This window comes from Abramis brama, assembly GCF_963993115.1.
Source record: "Abramis brama genome assembly, chromosome: 10".
Taxonomy (NCBI): domain Eukaryota; kingdom Metazoa; phylum Chordata; class Actinopteri; order Cypriniformes; family Leuciscidae; genus Abramis; species Abramis brama.
The window spans coordinates 18862167-18883055 of record NC_139972.1 but is presented as its reverse complement, the minus strand read 5'-3'; the positions used below and the strand labels follow the sequence as shown (position 1 = coordinate 18883055).

Genomic DNA, 20889 nt, shown 5'->3' with positions numbered 1-20889 from the left:
ATATTTACAGGGGATTGAGAGAATATAACTAAACGTATAACAAGAAAAAGTTTAATTTGGATAATAAATAGCCAAGTCAGGATAGACTTAATAAATGTTTAAGTCCTATGAAGAAACTTTTCTTTCAGAAAGGTCTGTTTTGCAAGCTGAACTTCTCCTGACAATGTATCCTGAATCACGGTGATCCTGACATTCATACTAAACATTCTATTAAGGGTTTCATAATCTAAGACTCGGCACAAGTTAACACAAAGCGGAAATTTACCATGTTAAAATTGCAAAAATGAGAAGATTTGCTTATGAAGAAAATGTGATATGTCACATGTGCACTAACCAAACTACCCAGTGTGAAACTGAGCAAATAGGAAGTTGCAAAGTTCTCAGTCAGAAAGCATTAACCGTTTCTCTTCTCAGTGACAATTAAATAGTTTTCCTTTGTAACATAGGCCTACATCTCAAAACTTACTAAGTAAATGGCCTCTTTAGTATCTAAGTGGTTTCCCATTTGAACAGGATAAGTTAAAAACGAGTCCCCTGTAAAAGATACATCGTTTCGCTTATGTATCAGTGTGAACATCACAGGAAGTGTGAGGTCAGTAACCACAACTTTTTTCCATGAACTGCAGCTTAAACTTTTCTATTGTGAGGAAGCAAATTCAACAAAAGAAACCACTCTGGTAGTTCGTCTAACGTTTTAAAATTATTATTATTATTTTTTTTACTATTTTACTACACAATTTCTTGTCAGATGTTTAAATTCTTAGTACATTACCCCTGTAAAGCCTGACATATGAAATTTAACAGTTTATTGAACCTTTAAACAAAATATGTTTTGTTTTGCATCATATTTGATACATCAGACTCTTTTAACATGCTCTTTCTAAAAAAATATGCATGGAATATCAAGTAAACCCAAGTTTCAGTCCAGTAAAGGTACATCTTAAAATATAACTAACAATATAAAAGTTATTATGTTTACTTTATAAAAAATACAAAAAGACATGTGTACCACGACCTGAAGGAGGACATTTTTAAAATTATACTAAAAGGTCTTGCAAAAAAGAAAGAACGTGTGAACTATCAATCAGAGGGCATGCAGTAGACTGTGTACAAAGTTTTGATTATCTTGATAATTTAGACATGTATCAGATATGATACAGTAGGTTTTATAGGGTTAATCAGGTATTAGATAAGGCCAAGTGTGCCTAACATCTGTTAATACCTGATCATAAGACAAACCATGCTCGGATAGAGCTCCATTAAACACAAAAACAACCAGCTTTAAATACAGCTGGATACTTAGATGTCTAAAGTCATTCTTGTGTATGACTTGATGAATTAAGGTAAAGTTAGAATGCTTCAGAATAGAAAATAATAGTCTACACTTCACTTAGAACCAATTGCAAGTAGCCTACTTAATAAAATAATAAAAAGATGATGTGACGCTTCCTGTTTATCCAAAAAATTACATAGAAACAGGAACAAGAGACGCAAGTAGTGTTTGAGAAAACAGATCAACTGTCCATTATCCACGTCTACACTAAAAGTTAACAATTTAACCAACTAACGTTAAATGACCAGCAACAGTTCTAGGAACGTCAGATATTGGTTGCTAAAACCAACTTTGTGATTTTCACACCGTTCACATCCAGGAGGAGTCACATTTGTCCAGATAGGTCAAAACAATTCCTACTCTTCTAACAATATATAAACAATATTGACCAATTAAGTAATACCACAAGCTATTAAGCTAGGACAACTAACTTTAGCACAGGACCCTATACCGTATTCAGAAGTCCTGCTAGGCAAGCTGGGGTGGACGACTACCGAAAAATTACCTACTCTCTAAAGCTGGATATTCCCAAAGTATTTGACTGACTGAATATAGTTTATTAGCCAGCAAACCATTCAGCTAATTGCCTTAGCAGAGCAGCCCTGCCATATTGCATTAGGACTCCTCGGTGCAGGCCATCCGGCTAAGCTAACAAGAGACCGAGGCTGCTAGCTACAACGTCTCTCTCTGGTATCTACCTTTTGTGTTTTTGCTTGATAGTCACCCACCTTATCCATGAATTTCCAGCATTTCTCCACCGTCTTTTTGTCCACGGCCCCGGGCTGGTGATGGGAGTGGTGGAGGTGATGGTGAGGCTGAAAAGCGTCCTTCATCATGCCAATAAGCCCCCCACCTTTCTTCAGATTTCCTGCCATATTCGGACTTTGGAGTGTTGGTTTCGCAGTCAAAATATAACTGGGTTCGGATACCCCCCGGTGAGGACAGCGCCCGAGTCCAGTTCGGTTCGAGCGAAGGTCCGTCAAGGGGGGTGGGGGGGAAGAAGCGCTTTATCGATGAAAGACTCCCATTAAATCCCCCTGCAGGAAACCACCGTTTCACGCTGTATTTAATACGCTCGGGTAGTGCGGCGAATCCCGTCAAAAATAACGCGTAAAAATAAGTTTTGATGGATGTCTGGACGTTGAGGAACAACTGCTTTCACAACGACACCCCGTGCGAGCGTGATGTTCCCTTTTCCTGCAGCTCTCTCTCTCTCTCTCTCTCTCTCTCTCTCTCTTTCTCTATCTGTGCGCTTCTGCAGAGCGATGTCCGATTCGTGAATGTGTTTGAACCATTCTTTTGAGTCGGATCTTTTCAATCAGTTAAATCGGTTCACAAAACTGGTCGGACTGAAACAGTCTAGATGTAAAGCAAATTGGTTTAATGAACATGCATTATATTCAGGTTCTAAATGACTATGTTTTTATGAGCAGTATCATGTCTACAAAAACTCATGGACATGACACATGAATTTATAGGCCTAATAAACACCGTCAGAATGTAAACACAATAAACACGACTAATGGCCAGTCAATGGTTTTGCCAGTCAAATTATAATCAATAAACTTAACCAGAATTACTTTCATATTAAAACACGTTTTAACAGATCAAGCAGGGAAAGTTTTTTATCTGAACTTTTTTCAAGCATGTAATATTCAACACCGGGGGTTGTGAGGGACCATGTGATGACGTGATAGTCAGAGAAGTGACGTGCAAAATAGTGGAATCGATTCTTTGAAGGGACGTGTTCGAAAGAACCGATTCGCTGGAATGAATCGTACTTCCTATCACTACTTTTGCAACGGGAAGTTCAGGCTAAGCAAGACAAGAGCCCTTGCGGGCAAAACCTATGAAGGGGAGGCGCTCATGTTTATTATAAAATCAGCACATATCGTCTTTCTTCACATGAAAATACTGGATTGCGGAAAATATGCTATTGAAGGAAATAAAAAAAACACCGCCTTCTACCTCCCCCTCCCGTACTTGTATGATTGCTCTTCCTGTTCCGCCTTGTAAGACCTCGCCCTCTTTCATGTCTCAAATTTTCCCCGCCTCCCTTCTTGCTCTTCATGTGAATGTACGAATCCTACTATGGTGAAAAGCATGTAAATATTAATTAAGGCACGTAACTGGAGCACTAGGAAGGTTACCAAGCAACGTAAATGTGACGTAGTTAATATCCATGAGCTAAGCATTGGTAGTAGAAGTGCTTGTATTGTACTTTCGCCGCCCTCCGGGTTAAAAAGATGAATTATGCAGATATTTTTTGAGGTGAACTACTTTGTTTTTGTAAGTTCACCGCTGTATGATGCTTGGTTCGTTGAACTTCTCTCATCATTTCAGTTCACATTCACATTACAAATGTCATTAACTTTACTGAATTGAATGAAAAGTAAACACACTTGTGATAGAGCTCCACGTCCTTTAGGCTATTTCAAACGAATAAAAGAGATTCTCTTTAAATAATATAAACAATTCAGAAATACCTAAAATTACTTTATTGTCCATAAACCAACACGACGAGCTTGGCAACTTTATACACAGCTCCAGGCAACCAGCCGGCGACGCGGTACAATGCGGTTAGGTAGAACAACTGTAATTGGCATTCTGGAGAGGTGATTGGCTTACGTCTCTCTCTGGCCACGCCCACGCTACCAGGCGGCTCTGTATACACACTAAAGACACAATGAAACTTTTCCTTCTGCTCGATAGATGCAGACCTAGAGTCTCTGTACACTATGCCACCCAAGAAGAAAGGGAAAGGAAACAGCAAAAGGGAAAAGTCCAAAAAGAGCACGCCGGAAAAAGGTTTTTTTTGTTGTTGCTTTTATAAACACGAAATAATATAATTCTTACAATAAAGACTTAAGTGATATTTGATTAGCATGATATATTATTTATTTCTCAGATGATGGACTTTCAGAGAAGTACCGGAGAAGTGCCTTAGACGTGGCTGTTTTAAAAGAGCATCTGGGTAAGGCAAATAGCTATATTTTTTTTAAATGGACTGTTCTCAGATTTTTTTCTCTGTTGGCTGATGTTCAATTAAAATAAAACATTAAGAAAGTAACGTCTCTACAACCCTTGTCAGCACTCAGGAGCAGTGTAGCGCGTCAGGCTACAGTGGTGAGAGATGACTTGAAATGTCAAATCAGAGATCTGGAGCAGGAGCTCAGTCAGGAAAGATCAGACATGAAGGACATCACTGCAGGTCTGTATAAAAATTATATTGCTTTATTGCAGGTTTATTGATATAGTACACCTTCATTCTTCATAATATAGGCGCGGTTTCCCGGACAGGTCTTAAATTAAGACAGGAGTAAAATAGTTAATCATGGCTTAAAAATGGCTTTCTAAAACACAGATTAAGTACAGATTACTAACACCTGGACTATGAATTCCTGAATTTAACTGAACAAGATTAATTTAAAACCAAATGAGCTAATCTGAATGAGTATGACAGAGGTTTCCTATTTGGAATGAACCAAGAAAAGCTTAAAATTGTATGTAACTGAGAAGCAAATCCAAGGAAAACAATGGCATCAGAAAAAAGACTGCAATAAGAAAAATAAAAATACTTGAACAAGATAGAACTAGTTTAAAGCAAATAGCAAAAAAAATAAAATAATAATAATAATAATAAAAACCTTCGCCTACACATCAGCTGTGGAATCTAGGAAAAGAAAAGGAATGCCTGGAAATCTATTTGTAATTAATTAAATGCAAATGGACACACATCTACAAGAACAATACAACAAGATTGAATCATCAGCTTTATTACATTACTGTTTTGTGAAATCTGTGGGTTGATATTCAATAGAGATGTTGTGGAAGAAAAAAAAAACTGCTGCTGATGCCTGAAGAGAGAGGTTTAAGACTGGCGGAGGACCTGCAAATAAAGATATGGCCACTTGGATGAATTACTGACAGGAATAGCCTAATTGAGAGCCAGCAACCTTTGGATAACATAGATGATGACCATGATTTCCTGGAGGAAGACTAAAGCTACTTTCAGGACTAAATTGAGGCTTAAATTAAACCTACCAGAAGGCAGGTTTAACTTCAGATTAATGTTAGCAGGGCCGAGGACTGGGAAACCGCCCGATAATGTTTAATGTTGTACTGCTTTGGAGACACTTGAGTCATTAGTGTCACATGATCCTTGTGAAATCATTGTAATATGCTGATTTGGTGCTCAATAAACATTTCTTTTTCTCATTTCTTTTCAAGAGTCTTTGATGAATATAAATTACAGCATTTATTTGTAATAGAAATCTTTTGTGAAATTAAAAATGTCATTATACAAAAAAAAAAAAAAAACTTTCCGAATGGTAGTGTGAATAACTTGTGTGATACAGTATGTTTGTGTAAGAAGCTACATTGTCATTGATTTCTAACACAATATGTATTGTATTTACCTTTGAGAACAGATCTCAACCGTCAATATAGGTCTATGGAAACAGACCTGCAGACTAAAGTGAACAGGCTTGAAGTGAGTGTGGACTTGCTTGAGACGCAGCTCGGTGAGTTCAGCCGTTAACATATTCAAATTCTTGTGCTTATCAAAGGCAGTGTGCTTTAACCAAACACATGCTAATGACAGGCCTCTGTTTGATTAGCCGAGTGTCAGGTTAAATTAAAATCGGAAAGAGAGCGGCGAGAGAAGACCGAGGCAGAAAAAGACGCCATCATTTCTGACCTCCAGAGAAAACTGGACCGCATGGAGAGTGAGTGTGAGAAGATACTGCACGTGAGTCAGAGGCACTGCTCTATAAGTGATTAAGTGAAATATCAGCGCTTGAAAGGATGACATTTTATTAGCACTACACAAAGCTTAAAATTGCTTGGTGGCATTTCAAAGTGTGACTGAATAATCTTCTTGACTAAATGAGGTATAATTAATGCTATAGTAAAACAAATTGAATGGACGGTTAATTAAAGTGTTACCAAATATGATTGCCATCCAAAAGGTTATCCATTTCAGCATTTAGTATTTTAGAAAAGTAGAGACCATCTGCACCTCTAAATGCTTGTGCCAGATGGCGAGACATGCCCCATTTAATAAGCTACTTTTCATTTTAAATTGAGTTGTTTTTTATTAATTGGTGTCTATTGGCTTAGGGCTGTCTGGACAGTTTGCTCTCTCACCTGGCTGAGACGCGGCTGCAGTGGGAAGAACAGAGCACAGTCCTTCATCAGGAAGTCAAGGACATGCTCAGTGACTTTGGGATAAACCCGCTTCACATATGAGGACATCTTTAGTTGAGCACTGTGAACAGAACAAGACCAAGACCTCTGACATCTAAGAAATTACATGTATAATGCATAAGCCAGGGCTTTTCATACTGGGCTCCAGGGATTGCGATGTGTGTATATATATATATATATAAAATTGTGTGAAAGAAATTAATACTTTTATTCAGCAAAGATGCACTAAATTGATCAAAAATGACAGTCAATACATTTATAATGTTACAAAATATTTCTATTTAAAATAAATGCTGTTCTTTTGAACTTTCTATTTATAAAATATTACTGAAAAATGTATTATGGTTTCAAGAAAAGCACCACAGCTGTTTTCAATGTTTCTCGAGCAGGAAAATAAGCATACTATAATGATTTCTAAAGGATCATGTGACACTGAAGACTGGAGTAATGATGATGAAAATTCAGCTTTGCTGTCACAGGAATAAATTACATAAAAAATAAAATAAAATTATATATATATATATATATATATATATATATATATATATATATATATATATATGTATATATATATATATATTACTGTTTTATTGTGTTTTAAATCAAATAACTTCTTTCAATAACATTATTATATAGTTTTCAATACTGTTCACATTTTAAATTATCAAATATAATTATCAATTTTAACATACCAGGTATTAGTGTAATTTGAGAAAGCAGTTTGTACATTGTGTTTAGACTTGTGTTTGGGCCTTCTTCATGAAACAAGCAGAATGAATTTCTATGCAAGCAATTCATCCATCTATTTGCATGTATATTGTCCTACTGAATAGAATGGGACAATTTATGCAGAAAAATGGTTATAAGTAAAATGTATGCATTTGACCCGAATCGTTTCAATAGTATCCAGCAGACAGTGCAGTTCATTCTGTCACCAGCTGGTGTCTCTGTTGGCCTAATTTTCTGTCGCTCTTCCAATGGCAATGTCCTTCATCGTTTACATGTATAAATTTAAATTAATTTTAATAAAATAAGAAATAAACCTTTTCTGATTTAATTTTCTCCCTATAGAATGTATAAGATGTGTTTACCTGTTGTTTTCTTCTTAATATGATTCCAAGAGTAATGCTCTAATTCCCCTGACAGACGCCAGCTGTTGCAGATGTGATTCCCCAGAACTGGCTGTCTGGAATAAACTCTGCAAACATCATCTCAATATAAACATCTTGAGTTAATGCAGTTACATATGAAATAACTGACCTTGTTATGTCATGAATTTAACATTCATGGAAAGACACGTGGCACTACAATCATCGTTTTCTATGTGCCAGCATTACGTCTGATCTGGCAGGCAGATGATCAATGTCTCCCAATCCGAGATCAATCCATCACAACGTGAATAAATGGAAAGGAACCGAAAGCAAACAAAATACTTTTATTTCATTATATCTGTAATGGTGAGATGGTTGTCCTGCTTATTCAAGCACTGCCGGCGAACAAAAGGCGGCAAAATGAACATGACATTATACCTGCACTCACAGGGATGTTAACAACACTTTCATTGTGGAAAGAAGAAGACAAAGAGCATTATGACCTGTGCTGTTACTTACCTCTGATGTGTTTGAACATTAAAGAGAGTCTATAGCTAGAAATTCAGCTGTAGGTGACAAACCAGTGACCTGAAAAAGATTTGTAGCAATGACTGCATTTTAAAACATTTAGAAGAATGGGCTCAGGCTGTTTTAATATATACTGCTTTTGATCATAAATCATTTGTGAAACTGTGAAAAACAGCAAGATACCACTATGCTAAAACAGTTGCATTCAAATGCATCTGACATGAAATTGGATGAGCTATTATTAAGGTATGTTGCTATAAATATATTGACTTCAACTAACTTATAGGAGCCATTCAATGCTTTTAAAAATGTGAGACGCAGGATAAAAACAAAACAAAAAAGCCCTAGAGATGTAACTTTTTTTTTTTTTTTTTTACCATGAACGCCACATTTTTTAATAATGCCCTTTTATGTGTAAGACGCTGTAAAAGAATCAGTGTCCAACACATCCATAGCACATAGGAAAAACAATGGAAAAGCTCCATTGTCGCCCCTAAGGGCCCATTCACACAGAGAGCATTTTGCAGTTAAAATGCAAGATGCAGGTCAGTGGAATATCATGCATTTAGAGAATAGTTTTTTTGTTTTGTTTGTTTTTAAAATGTTGAACTACTTTTAGCTGGAGCGCTGCATTTTTAAAAAACTTGAACTACTTTAAAGGTGCTCTAAGTAACTTTTTTTATCTTAACCGAACAGCTTCGGAGTCATTGGAATGGTTATATTTTCGGGTTGAATGGTGGTCTTCTCGCACCCCTCGAGCGCCTGTGAGATGAAAAACCACCCTTGCAACTTTGGGCCGGTGTGGTGAAGTATTCGGTCACTCTGAAGTGATGGGTCCGGGCTGAGGACCCAATTAGTATGCCAGTAGTATGCCTGATCTAAATCTGTTCTCGCGATACGGTAAGGCAGTATCAGTGCAGTAATATCAGGTAAAGCTCATAGCACGATCATCGGATAACGTTAGCTGTATGCTATGCTACTATCTAAGCTAACTAAAAAACACACTAACAACGAGAAATGTTTAATTTCACAATCTATAGCTTCGGTTAAATACTAGTATATGAAACGTATAATTTAAAATACATTAAATACATTAATGACTCATTATAACGTAGTACAAACGTCTTCTATAATAAAGTGATTTTGTATGATTTGTAACCAGGCACTAAAGCGATTACCCATAAAACGTCCTTTGAACCAATCGGATTGCTTGGGTCCTCAGCCCGGACCCATCACTTCAGAGTGACTGGATACTTCACCACACCGGCGGGCCGCCGGCCGCAGCGTCAGAAAGTATCGCGTGATATCAGGTCTCGCGATGTAACGAATTGCTTTACGGCACTGCACACATACACTATCTAAACATTTATATGCTGGCCTTCTGTGTATCATACATACCTCAGTGGACATGGCTCCGTGCGTTCGCCATCTTCTTTGAAAACAAATGCTCAGGACAAGCGGGAGAAGATGGTAGGGGGGCGAGTCGCCAACGAGTTTTGACGACAGTGTTGTCAAATATTTATTCCGAAGCTGTAGGGGGAGCTCTAAAGAGAAACCCGCGAGCAAAAAGCGAGAAAACAGCGAAGAAATCGGCAAAGCTGCATAATCATAGATATCATATATAAACGCTAGATGTCTCGTGCGCGCTGCTGGCCAATGGAGGTCGACGTCCGCACGTGGCGGCCATCTTGCCACAGACAGCTCGCTCACTCGTTTAATGGTGCATGTACTTTTAAATAACCATAACTTGCTCAATTTTCTACCGATTTTCAAACGGTTTGGTTTGTTATAAAAGTCAGAGATGTAGTTATGACACTGCATACATATGAATAATTATAACATACATGTTCAAGCATTCGGAATTATAGCCACGTTAATAACGTTTGTAAGAAACCAAACCGTTTGTAAATCTGTCAAGATTTCAGCGAGATAAGAGGATTTGTGTGCGTGCTGATCATTCACCTTACATTAAGCCTGCCTGTGACAAGATGGCCGAACGGTGATGCACCATAAGACATCTAGCGTTTATATATGATATCTATGTGCATAATGCTGCTTTAAAGCTGCATTATGCAGCTTTGCCGATTTCTTGGCTGTTTTCTCGCTTTTTGCTCGCGGGTTTCTCTATAGAGCTCCCCCTACAGCTTCGGAATAGATATTTGACAACACTGTCGTCAAAACTCGTTGGCTCGTCCCATCTTCTCCCGCTGGTCATGTGCATTTGTTTTCAAAGAACCCGGCGAACGCACGGAGCCATGTCCACTGAGGTATGTATAATACACAGAAGGCCAGCATATAAATGTTTAGATAGTATATGTGTGCAGTGCCGTAAAGCAGTTTGTTACATCGCGAGACCTGATATCACGCGATACTTCCTGATGCTGCGGCCGGTGTGGTGAACAATCGGGTCCGGCTGAAGAGATGAGTCCGGGCTTAGGACCCAAGCAATCCGATTGGTTCAAAGCACGTTTTATGGGTAATCGCTTTAGTGCCTGGTTACAAATCATTTTATTAAAGAAGACGTTTGTACTACGTTATAACGAGTCATTAATGCCTATTTACGTTTCATATAGGCTACTAGTATTTAACCGAAGCTATAGATTGTGAAATTAAACATTTCTCGTTGTTAGTGTGTTTTTTAGTTAGCTTAGATAGATCATTAATCTATAATTTGTTCCCTGGCAAAATCTGTATAAACAAACAACATATTTGAGATTAAAACAACTACATTCTCGACTGAAAAACTCTTAAAACTACATTTCGTGACACAATAACAGTAGTATTTTTAAATTTCGCTGTCTTGCTCCTCTGCTATTGACGCAACTTGAGATTTAGATCAGGCATACTACTGGCATACTATGGGGTCCTAAGCCCGGACTCATCTCTTCAGCCGGACCCGATTGTTCACCACACCGGTGTGGTGAAGTATTCGGTCACTCTGAAGTGATGGGTCCGAGCTGAGGACCCAATTAGTATGCCAGTAGTATGCCTGATCTAAATCTGTTCTCGCGATACGGTAAGGCAGTATCAGTGCAGTAATATCAGGTAAAGCTCATAGCACGATCATCGGATAACGTTAGCTGTATGCTATGCTACTATCTAAGCTAACTAAAAAACACACTAACAACGAGAAATGTTTAATTTCACAATCTATAGCTTTGGTTAAATACTAGTATATGAAACGTATAATTTAAAATACATTAAATACATTAATGACTCGTTATAACGTAATAAAGTGATTTTGTATGATTTGTAACCAGGCACTAAAGCAATTACCCATAAAACGTGCTTTGAACCAATCGGATTGCTTGGGTCCTCAGCCCGGACCCATCACATCAGAGTGACCGGATACTTCACCACACCGGCGGCCCGCCTGCCCAAAGTTGCAAGGGTGGTTTTTCATCTCACAGGCGCTCGAGGGGTGCGAGAAGACCACCATTCAACCCGAAAACAGTCATATAACCATTCCAATGACTCCGAAGCTGTTCGGTTAAGATAAAAAAGTTACTTAGTTCACCTTTAAACTAATTTAACTATATAGCACCCCATGTGGCAACACAACGCAACAACACGTGAAACCGAGTTTGCTGATGTCATTCAGTGTCAATCAGCAGAAAGTCATATTTCTTGCTGTCTGACCCAAACCAGTTACAACACCAGAAGGAATTAAAGCTAGAGATGCAATTTCATCCTGTGGAAACAGGTCAGAGCTGAATGAAGAAATAAATGGCTTGGAGAAGGGCAGTATGCTGACAGAAATAGAGGCCCGGCCCTCGGGAATGCATCTGGACTGATTGGGCTGTGAGCTTTGCAAGTCTCACTAATAAGTCTTGTCTTCAGCCATGACATTTTGGTCTCTGAACAATTCACACTCATTACTATCAAACCATCATAGCATTGGACAACTTAGTGTTTGAACCCTGGAATTTAAAAGGATTTCTATCATTTAGACATCTGTAGATATTTCTTCAGTTTGAAAATACTCAGGATTGAGGGAAATACAGAAGCTCCGACACACTCACATGGCAGTTTGTAACTATTTTATGTTTTGCTGAAATTGTGGCTAATTCGTATGAGGATAAATACAAATAGCACTTTTTATACATGATAAAAGCAATGTACACTCACATGAGATGAAGACCCCAGTCATATTAATAACCTAACAAAACCTGTTTTGCTTTACATGGAGCGGGTCACCTCATGGGGGCAGCGATTTTGAGGTGACATGACTAGCCGAATACTATTCAGTTTGCTCATGGAATAAATTAGTTGTGTTTGAGTGTAAATAGAGCATTTCAGTGGCATTGAAAGCTCATAAGTTTTGCATGATGCTACATTTGTTGCGACAGATTTGATTAATTGCTGCATGTGCAGTTTTTGCCAATATTTTTTTTTTGCTTTTGTAAACTTAAACTGCTTGATTTAACCTTCCTATGAGAGCAGTCAGTCATTTTGCTTGTGTGTTCAACACTCTTTCAACCAGCTCAAATGTCTCTGAGTCTAAAGCAGGTGTGCTCATGCCCCACATAGTAAATGTCTCACATCTTGAGAGGTTGTCCCCATAGAGTTGTCTGCAAGTCTGTGTATCCAGTGAAAACCCACCTGCACATACAGCTTTGCCACTGTTCATCAGAAGCCTGAAACACACATGCACAGCCATTCCAACCTGTAAATGAATGGAGCTGTATTTGTGCACCTAGAAAAGCAAATGTTTACAGAGTGAGCCAAAAGATCCAAGAGACAAAAACTTTCACAGAACTGAACACAATGCCATTTATTTTCGTCAGGCACTAACACCGTATTGAAATATCATTTAGAAATGGATTCAGTTCAATAGAAATGCACAGAAAAATCAACATGGGTATAAGTAACCTCTAATGGCTCTCCAAAACGTGAAGGCAATTTATTACAATTTGGCTCTGCAAGTTGAGGATACCATCATGCCTAATAAAATAATTTCATTTTGGTATCTAAATTCTGCATCAGCTGTGGTGAGTTGATGGGTGGAATCCATTTTTAAAAGGTTTTTCACCAGATGTCTCTCTTGGAAAACAAGAAGGATGAACCAAAGACATCACATAAACAAATGGATGTTTCTGGTATCAAACTAGAAGAAAAAAACCCCAATAACTTTATGAGCTGTTATGTGATATAAAGAAATACCTGATGTACATAGGCCCACAATCTCCAATGTCTCATCACACAGATGTGTAGATGGAGTGACCCTGTTGATTTCATCATGTATTGAGTGGTACAGATGAATGTAAAAATCAATCAACTCACTTCCATGACAAGTTTTTTGAAAGCGAACACACTTGATACCTCCTAGAATCCTGCTAGAATGACAACAAAAAGGTCAATGGAAATCTGTATCAATTCCTAATACAAATTTCTTAAATGGGAGCATCCACTTTTCCACAACTATGTGCAATTTTCATATCCAAAGGGTGCAACAATATGAATCTAACTCAAAAGAATGAAAAGCAAAGTGTAAAAAGTGTCTTTAACCAGAAAAAATTAAATAAAATTCTTGTTTTTCTCGATTCAATAGCATCTAAAACCCTCGTACATGCACATCAAACATTCAGAAACATCCCAAAAACCTTTTTAATAGAATATGACTAATAAAAAAAACAGATCGCAGTTGTTTTTGTGTTCAGTTCTCTTAATTTTTACTCCGCCAGGGGCCGCCATGAGAAGGCGACAGCACAAAATTAATGCAAAGTATTTTGGCACTCTAAAAAAGGTTGAGCGATAGTGGATCGAGTCTGCAGTCGTCCGCTGTGTGAAAAACGAAACTAAACGGGTGTCGTCAGAAGGAGATAATAGCAATATAGTGGTTTCACAACAAAAGAGGAATAATTTAAAAATAAATCAACAGCACAGTAAGACAAATATACTGCATAGTACAAAGCCCCTCTGCTGTGTCCCCCAAAAGCAGAGGGCTGTAAGGACAGTGTACAGAAACCAGACGCAGCTCCTGGGCCGAATTGAGCAGCACGGACAGCATCTCCTTTAGCTCCTTCTCCCGGAGCCTATGTTCCCATAATCCCTGGGTCCAGCAAAGCCGTCGTTTAACGTCTATCCGACACATGTAAGAGAGGTTATTCGTGTTCACTGTTGTTGGTGCCTTTCTCCCACTCTATACTCTCCTCGCTGTGGGTGGGTGAAGCTCCTGGTGGGCCAGCGGGGCGCACTCGAATGCCCTGGAAGCGCCGGCACTCCGGGCAGATGCGAATGTGACTGCACCCTCGCGCCACCAGGGCGGCCTCCTGCGCCAGTCTGTGGGAGAGGGGTTCGGGCAGGCCGGTGCCTGTGCACAGCTTGCCGTTGCTGAGGCTCGCTGCTGTGGCCCGCGCCCGCCGGTCGTCCAGGGGCAGAGGCTGCGGTCGCAGAACACTGGCTCCGCGCCTGCGCCGTACCTGCAGGCTGTCCTGACACAGCACGATGCCCTGCAGCTCTCGTAGCATCTCCTCGCACATGGACAGCTGTGAGGCACAAACACGGAGACAGAGGGAGAGGAAGAGAGAGAGAGAGAGAGAGAGGCCAGGGGGTCTCACTGACACGCTGCACACAGGGGGTGAAATGCTCTGGCTGTGCTCATTGATCAAAACAACACTGGACTATACAGGGGGCGCTGGCTGTTTATCTGGACTGATGCACCGCAGAGAGATCAGAGAAAACGTCCCGAAGCGCTTGGTGATCTCTGCACGTGCTCATTACATTCTCAGCAAGTTCACTTTTAAATGTATATTGTTAGATTTGCATTTCAAAAAGACATGATAAGTGAGTGGAGCTGTTGTGTTTGGGTCATTTTTTGTATACGGTGCCTTTAATGCTTAAAAATTGGGCTGAAATTGCTCCCTTGAGGAATATGATTTATGTTTCGATGGTTATTTACACAAAATGATCTGAACCTTTGAACGCATATATTTTCGTCACTTTACAACAGAGGTGTCGTGTTTTCCTATGTCATCTTAATGAAATTCTGTCCTGAATGAAATATTATTGCACAATATTACAAAAAGAATGTCTCGATTAAAGACTGTTAAATTAATAAATATTTTCCTTGAATTGTTCATTTATCTTAATGGTTGTTTTACAGTTGTATTTTCCTCTTGTCCTCAGTAGAGTTTTAAGTAGTTTGAGTAGAACTTCATTTCCTGGGGTGACATCAAATTTGAAGGGAAATACTATGCATATCCACTTAAACTAAACCACTCATTCCTAGACAAAAATTTTATTTTTGAAATATGTGACAAATATGTATCAGCCAATGCTTCCAGCACAATATCATTGATGATCTAGCCTTAATGTTTCCATCCTGTTCAGTTAAGGTGTGGTCACAATAGAAATTCATTATCTATTTTCAAAAGTGTAGTGTTGTGTGAAGCATAGCTCATGCACAAGTCACTCTCAAACCAAGCAGCTTTCTGTTGGTCAACACAAACTTGAACCTACCGCAAAACTGCACAGGGAAATCGCCCTCAAGATAAATTACAGATTACACGGATTATTATTGAAATGGCTGAAATTTGCCCGTGAAAATTCACAGAACAACAGTGCATTTGGCCACACCTTTATACAACAGGGTAGAATATGTCTAACAGAGGAAAAAAACACTATTAGGGGCCGTTCATACAGAACATATTTTTGCCTTTAAAAACGGGAGACGCTGCACAACATTACCCAACTGCAGAGCCTCATCGCTGATGAATAGAAAGGAAGGCAAAGTCTCGAGACACGTTTTTAAAGTGAAAGTTCACCCAAAAATTAAAGTTATGTCATCATTTACTCACCCTCGTGTCGTTTTTTTTTTTTTTCATACATAAAATAAGATATTATGAGAAATGTCTCAATGTTTCTTATAAATCAATGGGCAAAATGGACAGATGGTCTAAAATGTTTGGTTACCAACAATTTTCAAAATATCTTCTATGTTCCGCAAAACAAAGAAAGTCAAACAGGTTTGGAATGACATGAGGGTGAGGAAATGTGGACAGAACTTTCATTTTGGTATGAACTATATATAAAAGTTGAAACAAAAAAGCTGCTTGTGATGAATTTATACAGAAATTTGATGTTACTTCCACCCAATTATGCCACATCCCATTAGCATTCATTTCATCTTAGCTGATAAAATCCAGAACTCAGAAGCTCAACAAGTTTTGTGAAAAATATCAACATACTCGATGCAAATTAAAAAAAAGGATTGTCATGAGTTTGAAAAGGCACCGCACACAAACAATGATGTGATTCTGGGAGCTGTAATGTTAGTGGGCCTTTGGTTGGAGGGGTCATCTTGGTGTTGGATCAATGTGATGTGGTGTGGATGAAGAGATATATACAGGACAGGTAGAACGTGTTACCCTTTGGACTATGAGGCATACCAGTGCAGGGCCCTAATTATACACTTGCATGCATAAATGCACCTCACACACACAAACACAAACACACACTACCTAATGCTAATACACAAAGCTACCCAAAGGGTAATGCAAGTATTTAGCTTATTTATCAAAAATAGGGCTAAACTGCACTGGCTCAACTAGTCACTTGATGTTGACACATAAAACTTAAGTGCACAAACAAACACACATTTTTCAATTAGCATTTAGTTTAGTCTCACTTTACACTCACCCACATACTTCTAGACAAACACATTATTTTTTTCTATGAATATTTATACACAATGCTCAGTCTATGAATATGGGCAATCAATGGATCCTTTTCACAGACTGTGTTCACAGTTATCAAAATTGCAAATCTAATGTAGTTTTTCATATTTTAATAAAAAAAAATGTTTGGCATGTTACCTTGGCAGGTAGTAAATTACAAAAAACAAATTATCGCTTCTGCGAGGGCGTTTCTAATACAACGACGGCGCATTTGACATAATTCTCTCTTCTAACCGCTGTAATCAATCTCTCTACATTTTCCCCTCTTTTGGAAAAGTCATAGAAACGCTATCATGTATTTTTTCTTTTGCTATTGGACAAATTATATTTTGAAGACCTCCGATGCAAAAGCCTCTAAAAGCCACCTCTGTCAAAAATGAGATAATAATATTGAGTAAATGCTCTCCGCACATAGTATACATTCATCAAATACTTTCACTTCAAACTCACTAAATCCCGGCCTCAGCCCATTCAGAAATGCCGGTACTTGGGTAGAAACCTATACATAGGAGCCTGATAAAAATGTTTAATATTGAACAAAAACTTTAGACGGACTTAGAGGCTTTTGCATCTGAAGTCTTCATTTGCTGTCGTCTCCCATTCACCACTACAGAAGTTTATCCAACTATGACGACTTCTGCTTCTGAGAACCCCAAAAATGTGAAAAGGGTCCATAATACAGTAAGTCATGAAGACATAAACAAACACTCATGCATTTGTACCCTCCAAAAAAAAGTCACGTCTTGGGGTTCTACTGAAACATGCCGATGTGTTTATTTAGTGAAAATCACAGTGTTTCATTTGAAACAATGCAGTCTGACACACACAGCCATCAATCTGCTTCAGGGAGGACAAAACAGAAGGAACTTCATTTCATTCAAACGTTAAAAATCTTTAGGCCGTGTTGGTTGTGACAGTGAAGACCCGTGTAGATGAGTTTGAGATATACTCTTTGTGAGGTGCGGGATGGGGTGTGGGGTGGTTCAGGGAGGGAGGCGCGAGGGCGGGGAGAAGGACAGAAAGCAGAGGCAGGTAAAATAGCCCTCTCTCACCTCTGTTCCTGGCGTATGATGCAGCATCCACACAAACTCCAACACTGCCATGAAGATGGCCACCAGCAGACCACACACAAGCACCACGAAGATCCCACCAATGTTCTCCATGCCCAGACCTACACAGAAATACACAACATGATAAACGTCTTGTGATAGATTCCGTTTGGACCAGCAGTTGAGTGACAGGTGGTTTACCTTTCGCTCGATGATCCTCCTCTTTCGGACACTTGCCACCATCCCACCATTTCCTCTTTAGGATCTCTAAGCGGTTTTCCTCCTGTAGTTTGAGTATGGCCAGGTCAAACTCATCTCTGTAGACAGAGCCTGAAACAAACAGTCATAAATATCCATCTTAGAGAAGTCAAAAGTCAGAGCTGGATGTATCATGTCTACTCTGCTGACTCTGTTCTTTTAGCTTATCGTATCCTAAGCCCTTTCATTAATCATGTTGATTAAACATCTGTTGGGCATAAATCCTTGGTTAACATAGGTTAAAATCAATTTAGTGCAATTTATATTCAGTCAATGGATTAGTTTAACTTCAGCGATCCGATTAAAGCCTGGTGTGCACTGTGCAATTTTGGCTAAATATAAAAAGATTTATTTTATTATAGGGTAAATTTGGCAATCTTGCATCGCTTATTGTAGCATGCTCACTTGCAACCAATTAGTTAATGGACAGTGTCCATTTATATAAGTGGTGATGTGAAAATAAAATAAAATAAAAAATAGAAAATAATAATAATAATTATTATTATTATTATAAATATATATATAATTAAAATTATTTAAACTACCCTTCAATTTTTTTTTTAAGAAATGAATACTTTATTCAGCAAGGATAAATACTAAGATTTCGATTACAAATAAATGCTGTTCTTTAGAACTTTCTATTCATCTAAGAATCCTGAAAAAAATGTATCATAGTTTTCACAAAACTATTAAGCAGCACAACTGTTTTTAACATTGTTAATAAAAATAAGAAATGTTTCTTGAGCAGCAAATCAGCTGCTTAGAACGATTTCTGAAGGATCATGTGACACTGAAGACTAGAGTAATGATGCATCACAGAAATAAATTACATTTTATAATACATTCAAATAGACAATTTTAATTTGTAAGAATATTTGACGATATTACTGTTTTACTGTATTTTAATCAAATAAATGCAGCCTTGGTGAGCATAAGAGAATACTTGTTAAAACATTAACATTTAATCTTACCGACTCCAAACCTTTCATTAGCATTCCCTTCATGTTATGATCATACTACATTGAGTTTGCTCTGGAAAAATATTTTTTTCACTTTTTTTTTGTGAAGCCTCAACAGACTTTTTCTTTTTCTTTCAGGTAAAACATAAACATGGTGTGTATGGTACAATTTCAATTTCCTATGTTAATGAGAATGTCAGATTTTGACAAGATTGATCAGCCAGTCAACGCTGTCAATCGTACGGTGACAAAAATAAAGCTGAAGTTGCACAGTCTGCATCGGCTTTTACAAAAGATCTCACTGAGATCATATTATACAATCTGACAAGCAACCACCATAAAAAAACTAAACAATTTGCACTGTGCAAGACTCCCTGGTACATTTCTATGCAGATTTGAATTAGTTGCATTTTAATCAATACAAGTCCTGCTAACTCCACATAAACTCTAGTCATTGTTGTTTCTCCAACAGAAACTCATTTCTCACCCAGAGGCATGCCAATGCCATAGCCCTTGGTGTCCAGCAGGCCTCCGATCTGGGTGAGGTTGCAGTTGCGCTGGCGGTAGTACTCGTTCATGGTGCTCTCCAGCAGGTAGGCGTAATTGGAGTTGAGCACTCGGGCAATGCCCTCCTCTGTGCTCTTCACGAACACACTGGGTTGCTTGGAGTACATGAAGTTCCACATGCGCTGGTACGTCTGGTAGCGGGAGTTCTAACCGAAGAACAGGAAATATTAGGATCATTATGCGCATTCCTGCTTGCTCCTCAACCTTCATCTGGAGTCCTGACAGCCAGTCACTAGAGATTTGAGAAGGCGAGACTGACTGTGTTAACCAAGGACTTGGTGGTTGATAAGCTGACAGTTTGACATGTTGATGTGACGACTGAATATGTGAAACAGCCTGTGCTTGCTGAGAGACGGGTCAAGAAACGGCCCCTCGGAAGCATAAAAATGGGTGAATTAGTCTGGGCAGCCCTCTGGAGAGGGAAAGATATCGAGGGGGATTGATATTAAGACAGCAAACAGATAAATGCCAAAGTAGGGAAGAGCGCTAGCGACATGGTCAATAAACCTGCCAACAGGCCATTGATTTGTGGGTGGAGTTCTCTTCCATTCTGTCCTTGAAGATCTCACCTGGAAGAAGGTCATGGTGGACCCGCCGTGCATTGTGCCATATTCGATGGCTGTCTGGTCAGCCAGATCGTCCACCGACTCGATGGGCACCTCCATCCTCTGCACAGTGAGAAAGGCCGCCAGGTTGGCTGTGTAGGAAGAGATGATGATCAAGGTGAAGGCCCACCTGGAATGACAAACCAGTTTTAGGCACGAGGAACACAACGCAGAAGCAGCTCTGACCCAACATCAAAAGAGCTTGGAGCTACTGTGAGCTTGGCATCCGAATGAGAAGTTGAAAGGCTTCTCTGAATACTGTATGCCTGTTCTGAATACTCAAAAATAGCTTGCTTTTATTCTCCACTGACCTCAGTGTGCTGCAGTCGGCAAGGCCTCGAAAAATGACAGTATAATAACGCAGCAGAAAAACAGAGGCCAAGTGAAAGTAGCACTTTTATCTGCTATATCCAGCAGCTGACAATGAGATCAGGGTATAGAAGAATGCAATACGCTGAAAAATACGCTGAAAAAAACATATTCTAACAGCTGGTTAATGCTGGTTTGGTGCTGGTTGAGCTGGTAATTCAGTGTAGGCATGCAAAACCTGTTTTCTAGCTGAGCTTAAAGACTCCAAAAACCAACATAAATGCATAAAGAGGGGCAAAATGAC

General features: G+C 38.8%; 3 protein-coding genes across 4 annotated transcripts in view; 1 reads left to right on the top strand and 2 right to left on the bottom strand.

Annotated features, from left to right (window-relative positions):
- cbl (Cbl proto-oncogene, E3 ubiquitin protein ligase) overlaps positions 1 to 2595 on the bottom strand; it is a 32846-nt gene extending 30251 nt beyond the window's left edge. The window contains exon 1 of the mRNA XM_084126183.1: positions 2062 to 2595. Coding sequence (XP_083982309.1) covers positions 2062 to 2208 — 147 coding nt within the window. The 5' untranslated portion in view covers positions 2209 to 2595. The remainder of the gene's footprint in view (positions 1 to 2061) is intronic.
- drc12 (dynein regulatory complex subunit 12 homolog) lies at positions 429 to 7017 on the top strand. The gene is made up of 7 exons (XM_084126184.1): positions 429 to 592; positions 4046 to 4141; positions 4242 to 4307; positions 4425 to 4544; positions 5764 to 5856; positions 5953 to 6083; positions 6455 to 7017. The coding sequence occupies exons 2-7, from the start codon at positions 4072 to 4074 to the stop codon at positions 6581 to 6583; spliced, it is 609 nt and encodes a 202-aa protein (XP_083982310.1). The 5' UTR covers positions 429 to 592; positions 4046 to 4071; the 3' UTR covers positions 6584 to 7017.
- A 5888-nt stretch (positions 7018 to 12905) lies between these two features.
- The window catches only part of grik4 (glutamate receptor, ionotropic, kainate 4), a 397525-nt gene continuing 389541 nt past the window's right edge, over positions 12906 to 20889 (bottom strand). For both annotated transcript variants that reach the window (XM_084125539.1, XM_084125538.1), the window contains exons 17-21: positions 20241 to 20406; positions 19592 to 19817; positions 18089 to 18217; positions 17891 to 18009; positions 12906 to 14648 (exon numbers count right to left, since the gene is read on the bottom strand). In XM_084125539.1, the coding sequence (XP_083981665.1) occupies positions 14265 to 14648; positions 17891 to 18009; positions 18089 to 18217; positions 19592 to 19817; positions 20241 to 20406 (1024 nt within the window). In that variant the 3' untranslated portion in view covers positions 12906 to 14264. The remainder of the gene's footprint in view (positions 14649 to 17890; positions 18010 to 18088; positions 18218 to 19591; positions 19818 to 20240; positions 20407 to 20889) is intronic.